General features: G+C 49.6%; 2 protein-coding genes across 3 annotated transcripts in view; one reads left to right on the top strand and one right to left on the bottom strand.

The window, feature by feature from the left end:
- The first annotated feature begins 5,045 nt into the window (after nt 1–5,045).
- On the top strand, nt 5,046–7,418 carry LOC126534232 (membrane metallo-endopeptidase-like 1). The gene has a single exon (XM_050181493.2). The coding sequence runs from the start codon at nt 5,046–5,048 to the stop codon at nt 7,416–7,418; it is 2,373 nt and encodes a 790-aa protein (XP_050037450.1).
- Nucleotides 7,419–11,825: 4,407 nt separating this feature from the next.
- Nucleotides 11,826–24,742, bottom strand: part of LOC126534233 (uncharacterized) — a 36,089-nt gene continuing 23,172 nt past the window's right edge. The window contains exons 1-5 of one of the 2 annotated variants that reach the window (XM_050181495.3): nt 24,036–24,181; nt 16,814–17,011; nt 15,993–16,124; nt 14,446–14,698; nt 11,826–14,025 (exon numbers count right to left, since the gene is read on the bottom strand). In XM_050181495.3, coding sequence (XP_050037452.1) covers nt 13,262–14,025; nt 14,446–14,698; nt 15,993–16,124; nt 16,814–17,011; nt 24,036–24,050 — 1,362 coding nt within the window. In that variant the 5' untranslated portion in view covers nt 24,051–24,181 and the 3' untranslated portion in view covers nt 11,826–13,261. Of the gene's footprint in view, nt 14,026–14,445; nt 14,699–15,992; nt 16,125–16,813; nt 17,012–24,035; nt 24,182–24,742 lie in introns of those variants that run through there. The other variant, XM_050181494.3, reaches the window with a different exon arrangement.

Genomic DNA, 24,742 nt, shown 5'->3' with positions numbered 1-24,742 from the left:
CCATCGTTTCCTTCCACAGCTGGCTCCGATGCCACTTGCCGTACAAAAAAAAAGGTAAAGTTAATTAAGATAGAGCTATTTCAGGCACTCGAATCCACGACCTTCGGTGGGAGTCGCACCCTCGAGGTTATGTGGAAGCCGAACCCACGACCTTTGGTGGGAATCGGACCCACGACCTTTGGTGTTAATTAGGGCGAAGTTACTTAAAGCACAGTTAATTAAGGTAGCGTCAGTTAATGCGTTCTAACCCAAAGGTAGGCTATATCTTCCCGCGTCTTGCACGCAGGGAATTGTGGTGACCTCATTCGTTTGATTTTAAATAAGAAATACCTTGTGTTTGCCATGTTTACATTAATTAAGTGTCGACACGCCCCATCGCACCTGTTAAGGCCACGTGACATGCGATACTCGCACAGGTGTCGGATCACAAGTCTGTACAACTGCGTTGTGAACTGTGCCCATCATTTTATTTTTCATCCTCTTGACCTTGAGTAGCTTGCTAGGCATGCCACCATGCGAAGCTCTCCAAGATTCATTAAAGAGCCTCTCTCTCTCTCTCTCTCTCTCTCTCACGCACACACACGCTCACACACAACAAAAACAAGCACTCTCACTAGCTGTTTCATGTACCACTGCGTGTAAGACTATAATATCGGACCAGTATTACTTCAAAGGCCATTATCGCACAAATTAGAAAGGTTGATGTCGTTATTTATTTATTTTGATGTCATTTTCTAAGATTCAAAAATAAGCGCTGTACACTGTATACGTAAATAAGGACAGTGTGCCTGCCAGGTACCGCAAGCAGTCAGTTTGTAAACTAAATTTTTACATTATGGGCGTGCCAGAAACCATGATCTGATTATGAGGCATGCCATAGTGGGGGGCTTCGCATTAATTTTAACTACCTGGGGTTCTTTAACATGCATCTTTAATCTATTTACACAGGTGTTCTTTTTTTAATTTCGCCCCCATCTAAACGTGGCTGCCGTGGCCGCGATTTGATCCCATGACCTGGTGCTTAGCAGAGCAGAATGAGCTAAATGGAAGCCTGCTATACTTGTCTAGAACAAACAAACAAACAAACAAATGTGCGCTGGATCATTTCACATCGACCCCACCAGAAATTAACCTCGGCTATACACTGGACATTTCAGGAAATACTTCAAGTAACTTTTAAAACCAGCAGACCAAAAGTGAAGACCCTGGTTTTTCAGCAACGTCTCATACGTTGTGAAAGACGTCGGCATATCTGTGAAGATCACCCACTAATATGTGGAATAATTAGGGTGCAGCGTTCTCAGTTTAAAAAAAAGAAACGGTGACTGTCTGCCGAGCTTATATTGGCGTATGCGATGTTAATCGAAAAAGGTGAGTTTCTTTTACCCGAAAGAAGGTGAGGAGAATCGAGGTTACTACATTGATGTTGCCAACATGCTAGACCTTTTGAACAAAGAAAAAAGATCCGAACTCACCAGGACATTCCAGTCGCACTCTAAAGTTGTGGCACAAAAGTGGAATGACAGTGTCGTATAAGGATCGTTTCATATGGCACACGGTACACCGCTGCACTGACAACATTCTGGTTTAACGTGCGTATAATTGGCCCAGATGTGATGTCTGAAATGTCCCATCACTGCTCCACATCTTCAAACATGCTCTTGGTGGCACTGGCGTGATTCAAGCCCTGCAGCAAGAGCTGTGTCTGGAACTTACTTGAACCATACATGATCAAAGAAAGGTGCGGGAAACGTACGACACAGTGTAGAAAGAACGCTCCTTCCGCTCAGCTACTAAAGAACATTCAAGAATGCTCAAGGACACGGACAAAGCGACTGTCTAAGCGCGAGCGCCAATTTCAGTACATAAACAATTTTGACGCGAAAGCGTCAAATGGCCCATGGAGCGATAAGGCTGGCGCCTGCAGTCTCTAGCTGTGAAACGGCGCCTAAACTCCCATTGGCTGCGACGCCAGCGCGCGTCGACGGAGCCGATCGAGAGGGTGAAAGGGCACACTTGCTGCCGTGTTGGCGCGCCAGGTGTTGCATGAGGGGAGAGGGCATCGACGCCACGTCAGCCTCACTCTTCTCGCTCTCGGAAGCCGGCGCGCAGTCCGTATCTCTCTCTCTCTCAGCCCCACTGAGCTTAGACGCTGCTCACGCCTGCCGGCCTTGGTGGCCGCTGCTGCTTCCTCAGTCTCTTGTTGCGCTGCACGTCGGCGGCATGCAGCGTTGGCACCACAGGCTGCTGCTGCTTGCTAGCACGAGCAGTACGTCTCGCTATGGCACGTTACTTGCAGCGTAAAACTCGAAAGACCGCTTCGCGGCGTTCAATTGGACATTATTGCTTTCGCATTCACAACTCATAACAAGTGCCCTCGGATTTCGCATTAAAAACGGGGCATAGTTGCAGTTTGGAAAGTCTGGACAGGAACATTACCGAAATCTGAACAAAGTCTGGACATAAAAGACCAAGAAATCTAAACACGTTCCAGCACAATGCACGGAGCGCCAGGAAATACGTTCAGTTTGTTTTTTATTGGCATTAAATTGACGATCATGTTCTGCCCACCAAAACCCACGCTACTTTGTTATATACCATTGAACCAAACTATCAAGAACCTCTTCAGCGGCTGCTCGCTTTACCTGTGTTTTTTCTGCTTATTAATTCCTAAAGTCGGCTGTAGAAAGATAGCTACGCTTCGGCAGAGGCGAAAAGTTTAAATCTGAGTGCTTTTCTTTTTAAGTCCTAGTCGTAAGCACCCTCTGTTTTTCTTGGCGAACGCACCCACACAATGTCAGGTTTCATCGTTTCTTCCTTTAGCAGGACCGTCGAATATTTCTGCTACAGAAGCTAACGTTTCAAGTTGCTCCTCTGCGTCAAGTTCGGCTGTTTCCAGCCTCATTGTGATACTCGGTATAGATCCAGTTTTATAAATGGTTCTCGAGGCCACGTAAGTGCCTCCGCACATTTCAAACACATATCATTCTCGGAGGGAAAGAGCTAAGATGTCTGCAGTAATCCGAACATATGTTTTTATATCTCGCATAGGCTTACATGCAACATTGCGGGATTTGATTGCTAGCCTGGTCGATAGCTCTTTAAAGACTTTACACCCTCGTATACTAAGGCTCCATGCAACACGCACTACAGTTAGTACAAGATACAAAGTATTGCGTGTCAAGATACAATACTCCAATGGATTTACGGAAAACCTCTGACCTTTCCTAAGTGAGGGCTTCCAATGAAAATGAAACCATGTAGTTCCGATAAGCTCCTGGTTGCGATAAAGCCTGGCGCTCTTTGGCCACATCTGGCCCATGCGCCAATGAACTCCAGTAATCATCATCATCATCTGATTAGCTCACTCTTTCAGTTTAAGACCTGCTGTCCTGCATGAAAACGGACGCATGTCCGACATGAACCATTGTGGCAAGTGCCGCATGACACATGATGCGCATGAAATAAATGTGTCACTTTCACAGTTCCTGCAATTTTGAATGAACGAAAGACAGTTTGCAGCTCAAGTTATTCGGACGCCGAGGGCACATATGCAGATGAAAGCACGAGCGATCCCTGTCGGGCGTAAATATTAACAGCAGTTGAATGACAAAGTGAGTAGAATCGTGTCTGCTAAAACACGGGAAATGTTAAAGAAAATTTGGACGTCAGTGACGATCTCTAAGTTTTCCCGACACCCAAAGTAAATTCGGCACATTTCGGGGCAACAATGCTGTTAGAAACCAGGTCCAAGCAATTCGGCAGATGCACGTAGCTGACACTAACATGGGGCATTTTTCGAAACCGGGCGATGTACCGGAAATCCCAACTCTAGTCGTAATATAGGACACGTGCACAATGACATCCATTAAAAAGGAAACTCCCACACGCTATGCACACGTTACATACGACATTCAAAAAGAGTAACGCTTTTCTTAACAAAACTAAAGATGGCGTACCGGTCTTGGAGCTGATGGGGCTGTTTTGGTAGTCCCCCCTGTCTCAATACAATAAAGCGTTTCTGGAAGAATAGCGCGTAACGACACGTGATGCGGCACAGAGTAACACAACCATCCCGCTCCTTTTTTGACATTGTTGTAATGCTTGTTGTTGAGGTAATGTCCCGTCTGGCTTGCGCGAAACTTTCCGCAAGGGAATAGGGATACGATAGGCTACACCTCTTTTGCAGTTTACGAGCAGCCTCTGTGCCGTTTGCTATGGTTACTGTTTGCCGTTTTATGTTCTTATTTTCGAAAAACTTGCGTACCTTGCTTTATTTAAACTAACGTGCAAGAAAGGGACAGGGCTTAAGCCGGAGTTGAGTTTGACTACGCGGCTTCAGCGTGCAGGAACATTCGCGTTGCCATTTAGAACTTTCTCTGTGACACAACAACATCCATGTTAAATTCATGATACTCTCAGTTCCTTGGGGAATGTTGCTCAAAATTGATTTTGAGTGTTGTATTGTCGTCGCTTTTTCTTCAATTTCTTTTTTCTCTTGTAACCCTCACTCGCCCTCTGTCTGTCCCAAGTTTAACCACACCAGTTGTACTAAGGTCTGAATTCGAGCGAGTTGGTAGGTCAATGTTTTTGAAGGAAACAGCGCAGAAGCGGGGTCGGTGTATTTGCCTCGCTTGTTGTTGTTTCCTATCACGTATGCGGCTCCTACCTACTATGGGCGATTGGCCTAGAAACGGATGGATTATTCCAATTTATAATGAATAAATTGTCCCATGTTGTGCGCTGCTCCGTTTAAGTAAACAAAAAATTTACTTTGATTTATAATGTCACCCAACATTTATTTTTAAACCCATTTTTTATTTCTTGTATTTCCTCATTAACATCTATATTTTTCCTTTACTGTTGGCTTGACCAGTCCCGTTGTGGGCAAGAGCCATCAATTGAGAACGAGAAGGGAAACGAGTGCGCGGCGGTGCACGTTCCAGAAGAAGAAGCTCTGCCCCAAAGCCAACAACAACAACGCCCCAGAGTCGCCGTCCAGCGCTCCGCTTCCTTGTGCTCCTCCGTGGGAGAATCCCGGCACGATGTCGTCCGAGTCCTCGGAGGAGCTAGCCGTCATCCAGGCGGCGCGCATGGGCGGTGCCATCGCTCCACGCCACCAGCACCCCGCGACGCTAGCCGCCGTCGACGCCGTCATCATCGGCGGTGGACCGTCGGTTGGCGCCCGCCAGAGGGAAGGCACCTCGGGAGGCCACGCCACCACGGTGCTTTACTTTCTGACAGCGAGCGCCATCTTCGTGTCCGTCGTCTCGCTCCTGGTCGGCCTCCTGCCGTGGCGCCTGTTTGGCCTGGGAGGCGGCCCCGGCACGAGGGACCTGTTCGGAGGACGCCAGTCGCTGGCCGCCGACGGCGACGACAGAGACGCCGACGCACGGGCCCCGGCAGTCATCCGGCCCTACCGGCACGCCGGGCACGACGGTGACGGCGAAACCCGCGTTTGTTCCACCGTGGCCTGCGAGAAAGAAGGCAGCGCGCTGTTCCGCCAGCTCGAGTTCCACCAGGAGCCGTGCGACGACTTCTACGCCTACGTCTGCAAACGCTGGGAGACTGCGCACAAGCTGCCCTACGGCGCGGCGCGCGTCTCCATGGACGACACGCTGCTGGATGAGTACGAACTGATGCTGGCCGACATCATCCAGCGAGGCCGACCAGGCTACGAGGCCGTGAAGGACATCTTCCTGCGCTGCGAGTACCCGCGCAAGGGTGACACCCACTGGCTCGATGTTCTCTCTAAGATGGGCCTTCGGCCGTTTCCTGTGATCCTGAAACCCGGTGCCAGCCTGGACCAAGTCGTCAAGGACCTCATGGCCATAGGCATCCAGCCGCTGTTCAGCCTCTCCGTGGAGCGCAGTGTTGAGAACCCAGAGCAGTCCTACCTCCTCATCGGACAGCCCGACCTTCTCATGGGACCTCTACGACTCGGCCTGGACATCGAGTACTCGTACCTCGACGACGCTCTCTCAGGCTTCATCAGTGAGATATCCGAGCAGAACCAGACAGCCCGCAGCAACGTGCTCAAGGTCGAGCGCTTTCTCTCTGCGTCTATGGATCGACACCAGATTGAAGGGTCGGGTCTCAACGACGAGCTCGTGGACGTGAGCGAGCAGTTCCCGAAGCTTGCCCGACGGATCCGGACCATAGTCGCCGATGCCTTCGGCACAGACTTGTCGAAGAGGCCGCTCAAGACCTACTCATTGAAGTACCTGCACGCTTTGGAAACCGGTGACTTGACCACCAACATCGAAGACTACTTGAACTACCTCGCCTTCCGCACAGCTGTCGAGATTGCCGCCGACAACGAGATCGACCTCGGTGATCTCATGGCCGTTTCCTACTCTCGGTACGCCGGCTACCCTGCTCCAAGACCCATCACGCGTCGCAGGCTCTGCATCCGGATGATGAACAGGTTCGAACCAACTCTTATTATGCACATGAGCATGGACAGTACCGCTACAAGGCTGGGAGGCAAGGCTTCCTTCAACTCACTCCTCGATCTTCTGGAGAGCATCCTGAACGAAACCCTGTACGCTCAAACAGAGTTTGACAAAGACTTTCGGGACAGCCTGGTCGAGTCGGTGGCTGCTATCAACTGGGAGCCCATCGTTCCGGATGCGGTGACGTCGCACAACGAACTCTTCCGGCGTTTGGTCTCGATTTACGAGACTGCTTCCGGAAGCAAAAGGGTCATCGAGAGCTACATGGCCCTTTCTACAATGTTCCGTTACCGAGACTTTGCCCAAAAGGATTTAGACAAGTGGGTCGGCTGGCGAGGCGGCATGCTGAGCACGTACGCGCGTCTCGACGCCCCGTTCCTCAAGCTGGAGGTTCCGTTTCCGGTCTTCGACTTCCTCCGGGACCCAGATGCATCGATGGAACGCTTCCAGCTTCCGCGGGTCGGCGTTCGAGTCTTCTACGCGCTTTACCACGGCATCTACCACCTGGCCTACAACTATGGCGCCGGAAAGAAGCCGACGCTCTTCGTGTCCAAGTTGCACGCGCTCATGGACTGTCTGGGCAGGCAATACGCCAAGCTACGGTGGACGGAGTCCCGACGACGCATCGGCCGTAACTCTTACTACTCGAACCTCCTGGACTTCTTGGCCCTGGAACCGACGTACCTAGCGTTCATGCGCTATGCCGACAGGGCCAGCAGGAACGAGCGGCTGCCCAAGCTTGAGAACCTGACGCCCAGGCAGCTGTTCTTCGTCGAGTACGCGCGCAACTTCTGCGAGGTGAACAACGCCACGTTTCTCGACCGAGTACTAGACGAAGGCACGAAGGCACCGGGATGGTACAGGGTCAACGGGCCACTGCGGAACTTCAGACCATTTGCCGATGCGTTCATGTGCAAGCCCAACTCGTTCATGAACCCGTTGCACCGGTGCGCTCTCAAGTAGAACTTTTGAGAACACCCTCTCCCAGTCTCGAGATTGAGAGCATCCTCGGCGGGCAGCAGTCGTCGCTTGGCTCCTGGTTTCGATGCTCGCAAAGCAGTGCGGCTGCACCTTCTGCCAGCGTGAAATAAAGTGGAGTCCTCTGCCGGGGCACTGATTAGCGTGTTCAGTTTTCCCTCGCTCTGGTGCTCCACCTGAGCTATAGATTTAATGAACGCCGGCGTTAAATGCAGGGCTGGTAATTGGGGCTTGCGCTAAAACGGTGTGTACGGAAACTGTGACATACTGCTGCACCTGCGTTTGCAGCACCTGTACAACAATGACTTAGTGAGAAACGCTTTGCAGAGTTTGTCGTAGCGCGTATGGTTGTAAGGAAACGATGGTACACACCGTCAAATGAGTTTCGAAACTTTTCTGGCAGCCACAGAATTTGAACCTAAGGCCACGCAATGCGCCGGGAATGATAATGCACCCTCACTACTAAACAATACCTCCGTCAGCAATATATATTATCATATCAGATTTTTTGGTATAAAGTTTGTAAACAGGGATGAAGTGCCTCAGACAGGCTGGCCAACGTTTCGATAGGAGGACCTATCTTCGTCAAAGGCGGCGAAGATAGGTCCTCCTATCGAAACGTTGGCCAGCCTGTCTGAGGCACTTCATCCCTGTTTACAAACTTTATACCACAGTGTGCTATTCCATCTGTCAGCCCCTTTCTTGTTTTTGGATATCAGATTTTTGTAATCCCATAACAAAACTAGCTGCAGTGTCTCACTTCCTAAACCGTGTGACAACCAAAAAGCGGGTAGCAAGCTGGATATCTATCTACCAATTAACCTCCCTGTCTTTCGCATCTCGTCTCTCTCTCTTTCGTATTCCAGACTTCCTAGCAAGTCGAAATCACTCAAAATGCACATTTTGTAAGCCTCAGTGAGACGCGGTGTATAGCTTGACCCTTGTCTGTTTACTGATACGTGTGAACTTGAAATCGTCATTCTAGATTTGGGTTTCGTATTTTTGAGACTTGGTTATGTCGGGCCAAAGCAAGAAGGCAATGAATTAAGCTGTTTAATCACGGGGACGTATAGCCAACCCGCGGGGACCTATTTATTTATTTATTTATTTATTTATTTATTTATTTATTTATTTATTTTACATAGCCTCAAACGCCTATAGGCATTGCAGAGGCGACTGGGGTACATGCTTACAACAATGACAAGATTGACTAATATATTAACCGGCATTTTTAAGCGCATATGCAGGTGCCCATGTATACGTCGTGTCTTGCAACAGTGATCAGCTTGCATTTTCACTAAGATTTACTTTAATGAGCTAATTTTTACGCCAAGCGGCAATGTTATTTAAATCAGTCTGCTGAATTTCCTGATCACTATCGTTATGAATCTCGCGATACGTTTAGCGCGTAGTATTCGGCCTATATAGGTGAACAGGGGACGAGACACAATCTGGTAAGTCGTTCATGCATATTAGGAATAGTAGTGGGCCTAAAATGGAGCCTTGTGGCACACCCAGCTGACGCTACGTTAGTTAAGGGCGAATGATGGCCGTTTACACGTTTACAGAAACGTACTGTCGGCGATTGATGAGAAAGTATATTCAAGCATTGACCATTCAAGCCTTAGGGCAGGACTTGCAAGTGATAGCTATATATAAGTGTATAATGCATGTGGCGCTTCAGCAGCAGCATTCGACAACGCGGTCGCATCAAACACGCGCTTTGTCCAGTTTTGTCTTCTAACATTGGCGTGCTCACATTCCCACTCAGCACTATTCAATCCCGCGCAACCAACTTGTCGCGATTGGATTGCATTGAATAACTTTAATGAAAGGTCCTGCGAGCTACGGGACGCAAGGTCCCATAGACCGATGGCGCGATTGGCCTGATGTAATCGGCGCGAGGCGTCGTTCGGGCACTGAAATTGTCGAAAACCATCTCTCAACATTCTGAATTGTGAATTAGGGCTCAACATTCTCCTCCACACCATGGTTACGTTTTCGGTTGTCGCAAAAGTAAGACGGACACTTCCACATCGTGTGCTTAGGGAAAGCCCTAGCTCGGGGTCTCGCATCTAAATACATAGGAACGGGGAAATTGTTTATGTCGACGACCGCTGACCAAATTTGATGAACTTTGTTGCATATGAAGGATAAAGTTAGAAGTCAATGACTGTAGAAGTTAGATTTCCTTTACAGCGAAGCTGTGTATGGCTAGACGTCCATGTATTTTTCGCGTGCGTCAACAAAACTATCATCATGAATGGCTCATAGCCCGTAAGCACTCATACCCCCGTAAGCAAAAAAAAAAAACATATGCAATGGCTCATAGGCCCATAAGGCAGAGGCTACAAGCACTCAGCCAAGTGAAGCGAACAGTGCTATACATTCTTTCAAATGACGCATGCAACATACAGAACAGCATGTCGAAAATTTTCCGTCATCAATGGCGCATACCCCCGTCAGCAATGGCTCATACCCCCGTAAGCAATAGATAACGCCGAGCAGCGCATTTCCTTTGTGCTCTGCAGTTTCTATGGGAAGGCCACTTACAGTTACGCAAAAAATCTAGACTCATTCCACTCTGTTACAACTTGCCGTGTGCGACCAGCCTCGACCATGTCTCCGCCCGCACTGGCCCCTCTTTGTCCGCGCCCCAGTGACGTTCGTGGCTTGTTTCCTCCGGCTCCCCTGTGATCAGCGTTGGAAACTTCAGTGTGGACATTTCAAAACCAGACAAGAAATGGTTCACTCAGTGTGTGCTGGAAAAGTTTGGTTTGAAGTGCCGCGCCAATCCAAGTCCCTCAACTACTCAAAAACGGTCGTGTATAGATTTAACTTTGACCGAGATTCTGTCTAAAGTTGTAACCGAACCGATCAGTGTATATATCACAGTAATCACAAAGCTATCGTCAATGCCAATACCGAACGACGAAAATAAATACGCTTACCGTTGTCTAACCCTGTGTGATATGCTACAGCTTGGCTGGTCATCCACCTTCACAGAGTGGAATGGCTCGTCAATATTATTTAGGCCGTCGATATTTTTGTAAAGATTGTTAGAAATGGGAAATTTCAAGAAGCCAAGCTGTCGAATTTACAACTTTATAACTCAGGAATGCGATATGATATTACAATTTTGTAAAGTTTACCGTAAGCGTACATTTAAAGCGAACAATATTCATGTATTATACATACCCCTTAAATATACCATTCATTTTTTAGTAGGACCATCGCAAAACTCTTATAAGCACTGTAACCAGTACATGTAAGTTGTAAAACTCGCATATGAAATTTGTCCGCGTTAGATGATACAGCGGATATAGTTTACAAAACCACGATATCCCTGTTTGGTTCAGAGTTACGTATTTGTAAGCTTCGTGGTTGTTTTCTCTTTGTAACATTGCGAGTTCCGGCAATTCTTGTTCAGAAACTTAAGACCATAAATTAAAATTGTCCTCGGTACTGTGACTGGAATTTAACTTTCTCTCTCAGATGCAACACGTTTCCTTCAATTGCTCACGTGGTTGCGTCATAAAGACATTTCTGCGTTTTATTTGAATAGCGTAATCGGAGTTGGCCCCCAGCTATAAACCTTCCTCTTCAAGTTACGCTCAGTGATGGTTAGATTTATTCCGAAAGTAATCCTTTTGTAACTTCTGCAACTCACAGCAGCGTCGATCTCCTCCTTCAGAGCGAGCATACTTACATTGCATCCACAGGACATTGTTATTTTTGTGCATCACGAACCTCAACATGAGCAAGTGCGGAAGAGTGCTTTGCATCTTAGATTCACCGCGTAGTGGAGTGCTTACGCACTGAAATGGCCGCTAATTAGGTCTTCAAGTGCCTGTTGCCGACGTCTGGCTCTGAATCGACCAATCGCACAAGGTTCAGAACACATGTGCATCGTCTCTGCCTAGGGCGCCTCAGCAGTAGGTAGTGTGGAGATAGCAGCGGCAATCTGCCCTCTATATATGCGACGTGCACGTCTATCTGTGTGCTTTCGGTAAGGCAGACCCTGCCTAAAGAAATGCACCTTTTTCAACAGAAATTTCATTTCGTGGAGCAGACAGCTGGTCGCCGATGTGTTATCAGAATTTTAGGCCTATCTCTCCGCCTGAAGCTTGGGACAGGCGGCGAAACATCTTACGCGTGTAAACCGCATGTCTTGTTCTGGGATATGCGCACAGTCAAGTCGTGATCGGGCTTATATTGTGCTGCTGACGTCGGTGAGACATGGGCGGACAAACCGAATGAATGAATGAATGAATGAATGAATGAATGAATGAATGAATGACGTTTTCAGGGATCCGTGGGATTGGGAGGTCTCAGACCGACCTTCCCTGGTCTCCACGACCCTTGAACACATAATTTGACACAAGTCTAGACTTCGAGCTTGGCGCTTGCTTGCGCACCTTTATTTTATTGCCACTCGTCGGTCCTGTGAACCGAAAAAAAAAAGAATCAACAACGATAACAAGAAAAGAACGCGTATAGTTATAAATTATATATATGAGTCGCGCACGTGCAAATTCCCACACTCACGGCACAGCGAAAGATGAACAAGGATGAGCGCGGACAGGATACTATAGTTCTCACACCGAGACGGGCAAATAAATAATTCATGACCCCTCGTCGAGAGGAAACGATGCAGCGCCATGGATGTGCAAGTATGAGAAGCATGCACACATTTTGAAATCAAATAGGAGCTGCAGTATATGTACACTTCGCTCACAAATGGTGAAGATGTCGAGCGTCGCACAACGCTCATGCACCTCGCGCTCAACTTGGCACAGCAATCAGAAGCCATCTCGCGCAGCGAGTATGCAGGCTTTCTGTCTCTCTCCTTGTTAACTCCTTATTTTTTCATGATAATGCCTATGTAGGCTCTCGCCCCGGTCAGTTTAGTTTGCCGCACTGAACCCGTTCAGTTGCTCAGCAGGTGTACAGAGTCTATAAATAAAAGGCTTGCGATTACTTATCGAGCCTGCGACAAGTTTATTTTCGTTTATGATTATTTTTAGCTTTAAATAATGTCGAGTGGTTCGCAAGTAAACGTGCTTTTCTTTTCCTTTGAGCCTTTTGTGCGAAGCGTTAGAAATCATTATGTTACCTTGTCCTTCAATCCCCTTTGCTATGGCTCGTTAGTGTATATTGTCTCCGCTAAGGCGGCGCCATCGGCACGTTTATGAAAGACGTCTAGGCAGTAAAGATGTGCTGGTTTGTAATTCGGAAACAAAACCACGCCATGCGTTTCTCACGCTCAGTGTTGTAGCCAGCCGTTCAGAGTGTCCCCGCATTTAGTATGTCCCTATAAGCGTGGACGAATGCCCAGTGGTGCACTTTCAACAGGCTGGTCAATCTTCAGTAACAAGATCTCGTGTTTCCCCATTCAGACACTTAAGATTGCGCATCGCTATGCATGTGTGATCCTTCGTCTAGTCACCGGGTTCCAGATGCATCACGCGGACAAATAAATACAGCCTAAGCATTCACACACAAGTCGAAACCCGCATCGTCGGACCGCTCAACTCCCCGTGCAGATGTGGTGTACATAAATAGACACGTAACGAGAACGAAAATGCCAGCCACCAGTGCAAGCTCGAGGACGGCGAGAATCCTTGCACTCGACGGTGGAAGAGTTCATGAAGAAGAAATGGCTTTGGGATTAGTGCGAGGCAGCAGCAACAGATCGGGGCAGACGGGGATATGGAGGGGGTGGGGGGGCGGTGAAGGTCGCGTTGTGGGAAAGACATCGTCAACAAGAAATAAATGGAAAACAAAGGAAACTCTAAAGTTCAAACAGACTGCAGTCCACGGAAACATTAGTGGCAAGTGCAGTGGGTGGGCGGGCAGTAACCCCTGTGGCAGTTGTCCCAGCACCACTTGTCCAGTCCGGGGATTCGCTTGTACATGCCCACGCCCTTGCAGCCTCCGAAGACTTCCTTGTTGCCGCCGGGCTTGTATGCGGGACCCTTGGCAAAAGGAGGCTTGCCCTTGGTGTCCTTGGGCGCGGGAGTCCATTTGTTCTTAGGCGAGTACCTCTTGGGAATCATGGTACGCGGGTACTCCGTCGTGGTCTTCTCGGGAGACTCGTCGGGGTAGGCCTGAGTGGGCTGTGCACCGTCGTGGCCGTCGTGGCCTCCGTGATGGCCGTGGCCTCCGTCTTCGTGTCCGCCTTCCACCTCTGGCTTTCCGCCGGGGTTGGCGCTGCCTGGGTAGACTGGCCTGGGCTCGGCGGGCACGGCGGTGGGCACCTGCTTGGTGGGGCCTTCGATTTCGTGGTAGGGCCTGCGGGTCGAAGCGGTCTTCCAGGGGTATCCGCGGTGGGGAGGCTGTTTCTTGGGCGTCACGGGCACCTTGGGGCCTCCCTTGACCCACCAGGGCACTTGGGGCGTCGCGGGTTTCTTCGTGGCCGGGAGACGAGGCGCCGCGGGAACCTCGCCAGCGCCAACGTCGAATCCGCCCTGGCCGCCGTCTCCTCCGGCGAGGTCGTCCTGGATGGCGATGTCGGCGCAGCCTCGGAAGGTCTCTTGAGGACCGCAACCGACGGCGCTGGACCCGTTCGCGCACCGACCCCAGTTGTTGCCTGTCAAAGAGACGAGGGCATTTCATCAATAAACACGCCATAAGTTTTTTTTTATATCCTCGACGTTTCTTTGCGCCACATATGAGATGTAATCAACCATTGCATTTGTGAGATGAAAAACCTTTGAGTGGTACGTAAAACATCTGAACTGTCAACTTGCTGTGCATGCAACTTTAATCTTTTGCTCGTGGACCCGTCACAGAAACTTCAGGTGGCGTTTCCAAGAGCATGTATAAGTCTTAACTCTCCGCAAGCCATCTGCAAGTCCAAAGGGACATTAAAGGTTACTGCTTCCTATTTGCCGTCTGATGATAAAAGCAGAATACACGGTTTATACAGACTAAGCTACTTCACCGATGAATACTGCATTGTAACCGCACAGTGAGTGTAATGGGTCAAATAGATTATCGAATTTCCTACCTGCGGTGTATGACCACTGGAGGACGCACTGAGTGCAGGTCATGTCGTTGGGCAGCTTGAGACGCAGGTCAAAGTTCCGCTTGCGGGCGTCCACCATGTAGCGCGTGTTTCCGCTGGGATCGTCAGCCATGGTCAGTGGGTGCTTGGCCATGCACTCGTCGGTGGCGGTGACCTTGGGGTCGTTCACGGGGCATAGACGGAACTCGAAGTATCCCCGATGGTTAGCAGTTAGCTGCACTGACGCCTTCATCACCTGCAAACCACAGAAAAAAAAATTAATGGACTCGGATGGTTAGCGTTAATCAGCAATGTATCATTGTTGTCTGCTTCTTTCTTCGCCTTTCAGCAATTTTGAGCGAGAAATTTGCGCTTAAAGCTGCCTAGACATCGCTTCGAGACTGCTTCCGGGAATGGTGAATTGGCAACCAATGTTCGTGGTCGACGTAGTAGTAACGTCGTTTTTCAAGATAAGTAAGTGAAACTTCAAAACGGGATTTAAGGTTTAGCTATACATCAACGTATATTCTTGCTTTCGAAGAAAACTGCTCATGTGAATTCAGCATCCGTGCAAATTACCTGTAGCAGCTACGCTGCATGCATATTGCGTAGGCAGAACACTTCGATAAGCGGGCGTATCGCCTATACTGTCAACTGCTCCTCGATTCTACTAAGTGGAAGGTAAGGCCATTTCTTGATTGAAGTAATTCCTGGACGCCTGACTTCACAGTGCTGTGAACTGTGAACTCTCCTCGCGGCGTTCCACGTGGTCACGTGTGTAACTTCCATTATATCTCTGCACCTACCTATTCTTCCTTTTTTTTTGTTTCACACCACCCTACCTGGGAGTGTTAAGGAGTTTTACACTACACGTTACAAGCGTCCTGTATCTATCTTGATAATACCGCGCTTTCAAGCGATATGGGTCACCCTACGATATTCTACATGCGATTCCTGACCTATTTCGCTATCACAAGACAAAGAACAAATCAGAGATTGTTGCTATTACAATAACAAAGCCCTCATATTACTCTCTCCGCCAGTTTAGGGTCTTCGCATTTGGGGAAGCTGAAGCTATACTATAAGTCGTGCCAAAGAAAGTAGCTGCTACACTAAGTCGTTGGCAAAGCCCTATTAAACCCATGTCGAAACGTTAGCTCCTGACTTAGTCTTCCCTTTTTTGCTGCAGCTGCAGAAAAGTTAATTTAGTTATCAGTTACTCTTCATCGTCTGCTCGCGGATAATGGAACGAAGGCGAGCTTCCCAAGCAACTTCTCATCACTATAAATCGCCGGGACTGCTGATCAGTGCATGTATCACTAATATGGCCGACACGGCTGCCTTCCATCTGGGACAGCCGAGAAGGAACTTCTAATTGAAATGCATTTGTGCGTGCACGTACGTCTGTTACAATTACGCACTTCATTATCAGTCCCCTTATCTATGCAAGATCTCCACGCGCGCCGACGCTCGCGACATTTCTGCTCGTTGCCATCTATGACCGGAAGTGCTGCCTTAGGCTGCTCAAAGTGTATTCAACTTGAACGTACGTCTCCCCTCTTGTAGCGGCGCACGATGATACCCTTGGCGTACTTGCCGCCGGCTTCGTTATTACGCGGCTTGGCCTGGTGCCACGGATCCCCGCAGACTCCGCACTTGCCGCCATTCTGCTGCCAGTGAACCTGCAATAACGTAAGGCGGAACACAGCAATCAGTTAGTCTTGCGTCAATCAATGTGAAAACAACAACAACGACAACAACGACAACAACGACAGATTCAACAAGATTGTCGCCTTGGATGTGCAGAGACAACGTATAAAGTGCTGTCTCATTGAGTACAGGTCTCGTCTTGGGGACTATGCCTCAGTGACAACTTTAGAACTCAACGCCAACACTGCCGGCAAAACAGTACTGCAGCTGCGCATCTGTGGTTCCACGCTACAAAAACACACTTCTCGAGAGACGCCCTTATTAAACGAAGTTCGCCTCGGCCGTCACGTCAAGCAAATCAGCGAACGTAAAAGGCCGGCTTACCCGTACAAATTTTCCTCCAGCTTGACATCGGCGCATCGATTCTTTAACCGTCTCCGATAGAACATAGACAACAGGACAAATGGTACTGAGCGCCCCTTGCGTAATATTCGCGGAATCGTTAGCGGCTTCTCCAAGTCCATCTCACGCAACGCGCTACCGCTGCCCACCTTTTTGTTTAGTCGATCGCGTTCCTATACAATTTTGTCATCGGCAGCTACTGGGAAGCAACTCGATCGTGTGGGCGACATGAACGACGACGCGTTTCCGCGATGTGCCTGCATCCCGCAGTGTCCGGAGTAATGAATCCGAGAAAAACAACACCCTGGGGCTCCCTCACCGCGTAGCCACCGCAGAACAGTTCGTTGTCGTTGTAGTTTGGCGGGGTCTTGAAACCGAACCTCCACATGGACGACCTCGATGGGGGTTCCATGAGCCTGCCGTGACCTTGAGCCGGCCTGGCGTTCCAGGCCAAGCACGCCAGGGCTGCCAAGACTAGTCCTGGCAGAGTCCACCTCCACGACGACCTCGCCATATTCTGCGCATGGAAGAAAAGGAAGGAATAAGATCAGTACTTGGCACAACAACTTGCGCAATTTGATGGTGTATTGGGTTTCTATTTATAGGCGCAAGGTGCATTTACGTGACAGAGCCAGGTGTGGCCAAATAGGTGTGACCAAAGTTTGCATAGTTGAGCATTTCAGATATACGGTAGAAGGTACTTTGTCATCATCATCAGCAGCCACAGCCTATTTTTATATACACTGCAGGACGAAGGCAGCGTGTTCCTTGTGTTCTCCAATTACCCCCCCCCCCCCCCCTCTTGCTCTAGCTGATTCCGACTTGCGCCTGCAAATTTCCTAATTTCATCGCCCCACCAAGTTCTCTTCCGTCCTCGACTGCGCTTCCTTTCTCTTGGCACCCATTCTGTAACTCAAATGGTCCACCGGTTGGCCACCCTGCCCATTACGTGGCCTGTCCGGCTCCATTATTTTCTTTTAATGTAAACTACAATATCGGCTATCCCCGTTTGCTCTCTGATCCACACCGCTCTCTTCCTTTCTCTCGAGGTTACGCCTAACATTTTTCGTTCCATTTCTCTTTGCGCGGTCCTTGTTCTCGAGCTACTTTGTTAACCTCCAAGTTTCTGCCACACATGTTAGCACCGGTAGCATACAATGATTGTACGCTTTCCTTTTCATCGACAGTGGTAAGCTCCCAGTCAGGGTTCGGTAATGCCTGCCGTATGCATTTCAACCAATTTTTATTCTTCTGTAAATCTGTCATAATGGAGTGGAAATGCAGCAAGATGGTAATCACTGTTCAGAAGGAGTCTGTTTAGTTCCTGACAACAAAAGCCAACAAGGCAACAGAAGCAAGCACTTTAGGCGTCTATAGGTACGTAATGAGCAGTGATGTGCTAATCAAGCGTTCGCTGAGGGTATAACTAGCGACGCCTGCATGTCTACGACGGAAGCCGATGAGCTCGGCAGAGTAAATGCCAACAGACCAGGGCGAGCTTAATTGTTATAACCGACCCTCTGCCGCAGGCATAGGGATGGCGTCTAGAAAACCGGTCAGTGATTATGAGCGCCATCACTACTTCGTCGAAGAGTGAACGCACACACACACCTTTTCTCTCTTTTAGTGACTCCGGCTGCGGATTCGAGTAATTTGATCTCTCACTGTCGCCGTTTGCTACCCCGTTCCATTCGTCACAATTATGCGCGTCACTCTGCGAGCCTCCGTTTGTATGCTGTCCACGCGATCGCGAGCGCGCGGCTCCGAAGACATGTGTTCCCAGTGTCTCGGGCAGGCGATTACAACCCGCCCGTCTGCCAGCTCTTTCTTCTTCTCGTCCTTCCGCGTCCGGTCACGTGACAGTCCTCGCTCGCGGCGCTGCAGGTTGCACGAACGTACACCAGCGCTCGCAGCGCCTTTGGTAATCAACGGCGCAACCCGTGCGGAGAAATCGCGAGCAATTACTTCGCCGCCAATGACGAGCCCTCTGGGTAGTACGTTACGTATAGCCCCCAGGTGGGCGTGACGCCGGTCGTAATCAGTACCGCAGTAATATGGCGGGCAGCATACGTAGTACGTATGTACGCGCAAGCGCTTTCCAACTTTCCTTCCGCGTCCGAGAGAGAGCGCGCGCGCGCGGTGAACTTGATCTTGAAAGCGAGCGGCATTGACTGCATTGCCGACCGCTGAGGAGGTAGTCAGTGAGCGCCCCCTATTATGTGCAGGAGAAATGGCCTGGCGCTCGGTGCATTAGGAGCTGGGACTGCGGTGGCGCGTGTTTATCTTTCGCCATCTCGGTGCCGGGCCCCCAGGGGCAACCGAATATGGCGCGGAAATTACTTTCGCCCGCATGTTTTCGTGCGGACTGCGCCAAGGAACGATCCGAATGACGAGGCTTATAAGCGGGCCGCATTCAGATCTTCACGATGACCATCGAATGCGCGCGCATCGCAATGTGCACTACAGTGTATGCTCGAGGCTTGCTGGCTGGCTTTCTTTCTTGCATCGATATAGCTTTCGCCGGTGCGCTTGCCGAGCGTCGTGACTGTCCGAGAACCATCAAAGAGCTGTGCTCGGCCTGCGTTTAGTCAAATGACTCTGTGGGTGGCATCGTCACTTGCGAGCTCTTTCTCTCAGTTCCGCGTCCCTTATGTCGCCGCGTTCGACGACCTGATTTGATTAATGATGCCAGTGGGCGCGATTCTGGAGCGCGCTCAGCGGCGGTCTCCTTCTAGGGCTGCTCCGAAGAGTTGCATGTACCGCGAAGGCTTCCCGGTCGCACGGGGTGCTTCCTTGTCGCGCCTGCGGCGATCACACTGTGTTGCAATATAACTTTTGTTCACTTCCGGTGAAATTAGAAAACGGTAAGAACGTTCGGCCGCTGTACCCGCGGGTTGTTTCGCGTTCGTTGAGCCCTAGGCAGCGAAGCTCGCTGTAGGCTCCGCCGTGAGGTCGTCAGGTATGTGGCTTGTGATGGGTCGCAGTTTTTCCTCGGTGAGCTCTCTCCATCTTTCACCAGACCTCAAACAACTCTTCGAGGACTATATCATCCGTATGCCTGAATGGTAAAGCAATCTCATGCCTGTGAAGTTACTGCAGCTTCAGTTATGCCGTGTGCTATCTAAAACCTTCTTTCTTTATGTGTGTCTGTGCGTGTGCGTGTGTGCGTGTTTCATCTTCTTCGCGCCTTCGAAATCTTATAAACGACTTTCCACGTAAAAATATATTTCAGATTTTTAGTAAGCCCAGTGTACCGTCTCTTCTCGTTCCGTGCCCTGCGTGTAACGCTGTCTGCTTCCAAAAACATCACGGGGTTTGTAATATCTCCGAAAATCTTTTTCTGAAAGTCCGGCTTGGGCCTCCTCCTGTTTAAGTTTTGGCTCCGCATACACGCCTGCATCCCCGTTTTTGTTGCGAGCCTGATTGCACTTTCTGCATCGCTAACTTTAGCTCGGTTTCTGTCTCATTTGTCTATTTACTTATTATTATTTTTTTACATTTCCGCGTGCGTTGCTATTTACGGTACACCTCTCTGTCCAACCTGTCTTCGTTTTTTTCTTTTTTCCTTTTTGCCAACCCCTCTTATGCGAGCGGCATTTACCTCTTCCCTTTTGACGAGCGTTATCCAACACCGGTCGGCGCTTGCGGTAACAGCGCGCATACAAATAAGAGCGTGCGGAGAGGGCGGGCGCGCTGTGTGGCGGCTACCGGAAGCGTAGCTCTGTATTGTCGCGTGTAGCTGGCGATAAAAAGAATGCACACGTGACGAAATCGGGCAGGAAAAAAACAAAAATCTAAGGACAGAAGATGTGGCTGCAGTGACAACACTCGGAAACGACCGTTCCGGCGTGTCCGCTCGCATTCATGAACCGTTCTGGGTTTTCTCTTGTTTCAAGCGTATACGTTCTCACTGTGGACGCCACCTCACTGGAATCCTCTCTCTCTCTCTCTCTCTCTCTCTTTCTCTGTTCTGTGTACAGCACCCCGTCGTGGTGCCTTCCGTCGTCCTTTTGTTCGTCTGCTACTCCATCTCCCGCAACCTACCGACGTCTGTTCTGGTATCGTCTGCCCGTCTTTTTTTGTCTTTTCTTTTCCCGCAAAACGCCGTTGAACTGCTGTCGTCCGCACTGCATGTTCGGATTTCCAGCAGTAGGCCACATCACGTGACAGCAGAGCTAACCCGTGAGAATGCGGTCTGGGGTATACGCTTCGTTCCAGGCCATGCATCGTGCAGGCCATCGTATGTATTTGTTGGTGTCGTCGAGTGAATCAACTTCATTTGGCTACGCTACAGCGCAGCGGGGAAGAAATGAGAACTTTCCACGTGTTTGCTTCAGCTGTGCTAGCGAACGTCGCTTTAGATATATCTCGTTCATGGTCGGAAACTACAGTTTATACAGAACCCTTACACGTCCTAACTACTGCATATACACTCGCACCAAAAAGATGCTAATTCGCCACCTGTGTATACTCTATTTCGGTCACGTTATACGGCGCACTTAAGCGGCTGTTTCGTCGCTTCTAAATCTTACTGTCAACAAGGTTCTCATGTGCACGCCCAAACGGTAACCCTATGCTAAATCTTTAATGGCTGGCGTTTGTATTCCTTTTTCTTTTCATCATACAGTAGGCTCTCGATTAATGTGTGCCCCGAATTGGCTTGAGAAACGCCTCCAGCTGAGCGATAGATGTCGATCAGCTAATACGTACCCCGCTGGCATTTCGCGTCCTTTATCACAAGTGTTGCCTCCACGCACGTACGTTAAGATTACGCGGGCTGCTTTCGCTTTAAGGGGGACACGGAAGAGAGAACAATGGCGCCTGCTGATAGGTGTACACGCTATCGATAGCACGAATGTTATGCAGCGATAAACAAAAGATAATTGCGAGACCTCGTGACGTGCATTGCATATATACGCGCATCGTACCGTGCTACCTCTGTACAGTCTATCTATAGGAAGAGAATGGCCGAGTGTTCCACTCTTGAGCATTGACACAGTAACGCGCGGTCTGGGAACGCTGACGGGTGACGCATGCGTAATAGGGCTCCCTTTATGGAAGTGCGTACGGCTACATACACTGCTATGAATATTACGGATGATATCCTCTGCTGATTGGATGAAGAAGCGGTATTAAATCTTTAGCTTCTGTTCTTCTTGTCCTCCAACAATTATGCACGACGAACGAGTAAATAGGCCAAGAAGCGCGAAGTGGACAGAGGCTTTGGCACTGCGGCGTCATCGAACGGGCAAAGGAATCAAACCGACGAGCACCTTCGAGGGTTCATGTCTGGCAGGGAAAAATATCATGAGTCGAAGCATTTTGCTAATCTTGCTGTCATTTTTTATTTCTTATATGTGCAATAACAGATTGAAACAACTGTCGCCCGGTATTGTTCATAGTACTTCTATCTAATAATAATTTATTTCGTGGTTTCGGAAAGTCATTTGTCTTAGACTTTACGAATTGCACACCACTGTTGTAAAGCATGCAGTGCGGGGAGAGAGAGAGATGAAATAATTATGCAAAAATAAATAAATATATAGCTCTCAGGTCGTGGAGAGATGCCCAAAAGTTCGCGCAGGGGCAGGAGCAAGCATTCCCATGCGTTCTCTTCGGCGGTCAACTCGTTCGCGAATCCTTACCTATAACCTGTCTAACAAATGCATCGGGGAGCACGCCAGGAATTTTAATTTTTTCGTTTTCTCCTCGGCACCAAACTCTCCCACGTCACGTCCTTGTATGCCATTTTTCTTGCCTCATTCCACTCGTCACGTGACGCGCAGCTATCCACGGGGCGGCGAGTCCTTTTATGGAGGCCAACGACTCCTTAGTATTCATCGATCACCACGTAATGCGACAGCTGACAGCTGACACCCCACAGCTCTCCTGTGTGTAAGCGCTGCACACCGGCAGCTTTACCTGAACGTGGCTGTTCCCAGTTTGAGTTTTATTTCGTTATTCGTCCCTGCCGGAAGGTAAACGCCCGTAACCTGTCGGTGCTCGCCAAGAAATTCCCTAAGATCGTCTCCCCGAGAGAGAGTTTAAAAGGCCTGATGCATCGCCGTTGCCTAGCGTGCGTATATTACGGTCATTACGCGCCCAGAAGCGGGTGCCATCGAGAGAGGCCTGTAGTGATTTAGGGGCCTCTAACGACGACCCGGCGCCTCGTAAGTGATTGGGCCGTCGTTAACTCACGGCCGCGCGCTGGGGTCGAAACTCGAGAAGCGCCGAGACGCTTTTTCGCGAGAAAGAAATTCGTTCTCGTTCGTGTACGCGATGAATGCGGCGAGTATATTTAGCGTGAAAGTTCAGGAATGAGCTCTGCTAACAAAGCCGAGAAAAAAAAGAAAACTCAAAATGAAGAAGGCGCGTGTGGATCGCGTGCTCACAACATAAATGCGAGTCGCTCAGATGTCGTCCCATTTTCGCCATCAAAGTATATACACCAGGCGTGTCACGGCACGACCGCTATAACAACGTATTTCTGACAGCGTCAATCGCATCTTCTCGTTCATCGGACAGCCCATCAACTTCGGTTACCTCCGACTATACCGCTCCATCTTCGCAGCCCGAAAATCGCTTCTCCGAGCTCTAATCCCCCCCCCCCCCCCGCCCCCTTTCGTAAGCTGGGCCTGGAGTCCAGCAGCCGGAGACCCTGTGAAAGGCACAAAGGCCTCTCTGCCCCCGAATCTGCAACCGATACTCACCATCTGCTGCGGCTGTGTCCGGGGACAAAATCCACGCGAGAGTCGCTGAGAGGTTCCGGGATACGGACGGACCAACCCACAGACTATGAACGGTTAATTGTAGACAGTAAGTTACATAGACCACTTATGTGGCTTGTTTACGAAGAAAGCCCGCATGAATCCATTTAGCTATAGTATGCCGTACGACGACGCGCGGGATCAAAAAAAAGAAAAAAGAGTGTGGCTGTAGACAGTGCAGAAGTTAGGGACTGGGAAGTTTGGCTGCTTTTCATTATTGAATTTGCCCGCGTTTTACAGCAGGTGTCTGCTTTGTAAGACCTGCACAGAGGCCAAGCCTCTAGTTCTCTCATTTTATTTTTGCACTTTTGTATGCGTGGTGTAAGAACACGTCTATCTTTTGACGGATGCCAGCCTCAGCCTCCTGTGGTTTCTCAACAACAACAATTGTCATTGAGTGTAGCCGTGCCTCAGAATCTCTTCTTTCCCTTTTCCTTCGCCTATCCCATCTCATACAACGACACTGGAGAGAGCTAGCCGTTTTAAGTGGAGGAATTAAGATTGTACTGGGCCGCCACTGCAAGCCTGAATTCGGACGCATACGAAAGAGCACCGTTCGAACTCTGTCGTGTTGACACGCTTAGAAGAGAAAAAAAGAAGCCTATTACGATTTCGATCATTGCACATTCGTGCTTATAGATTAAGCACTGTGGCTTGAATGACACAAACTTGCAGCGACCCTTCCCGTCATCAAATGCCGACACAAACTCGACGATCCGTCAGCGTAGGTGAGAAGAAACAGAAATAACCCGTCCCGAACAAAACTGAGCTCACCTGTGAAAGCATCATCACCGCTGATCTGTTGCGCACCACTGAACAGCACGTGCGTGTCGAGTGTGAGCGCGACCTCGCAACGGATATATATATATATAACAGCTCTCTAGTGTGGCGCCGACAAACAACGACGCCACCGCAGTCGCAACTCGAGGCCCTTTCGGTGTGGCGATATCTCTACGGAGGGGGTCGACTTCCCTCTTCACACCTTGCGACGTTTACAGAGGCGGCGATGGTGCCGCACACGGCCAACATCCTGTGTCGTTGTAAGGCACGGCATGGCGTCCGCAATGGCTTTGCGACGAAGAGGACGGTGGTGGTGGTAGTGGTAGGGAAATTGCCGTATATGCTGTAGCGACATGGGAGAGGCGTGTTGCGGCCGGTTCAAAGTGCGGCGCGGATGTCCTCGTGGACGTACATGCGCATAAAGACCTTTTTTTACAACCACCACAAGGGAGACGTAAAACGTCACTCCCGAAGATCTCATTTCGGTCACCTTCCTTCCGCCTTCGCTCGGGCGCGCGCGTCATCCGTGCGTGCGCTTAATACAACCGTATAAGCAAGCTCTCTCCCTTCCCCTTCTCTCATCACTCTCTCTCTCGCTCTCTCTCAGGTCTTCTCTCGCGTACCAAATGTACTGCACCTTCGAAGGTGCCGAGTAATATGCTCGCCTTTAAACGTATACGTCGGGCACTGAACTCGAAACT

Source organism: Dermacentor andersoni, chromosome 7, assembly GCF_023375885.2.
Source record: "Dermacentor andersoni chromosome 7, qqDerAnde1_hic_scaffold, whole genome shotgun sequence".
NCBI classification, from domain to species: Eukaryota; Metazoa; Arthropoda; class Arachnida; order Ixodida; family Ixodidae; genus Dermacentor; species Dermacentor andersoni.
Note: the sequence above shows the minus strand (reverse complement) of the source record. Positions and strands in the feature narration are given on the sequence as shown.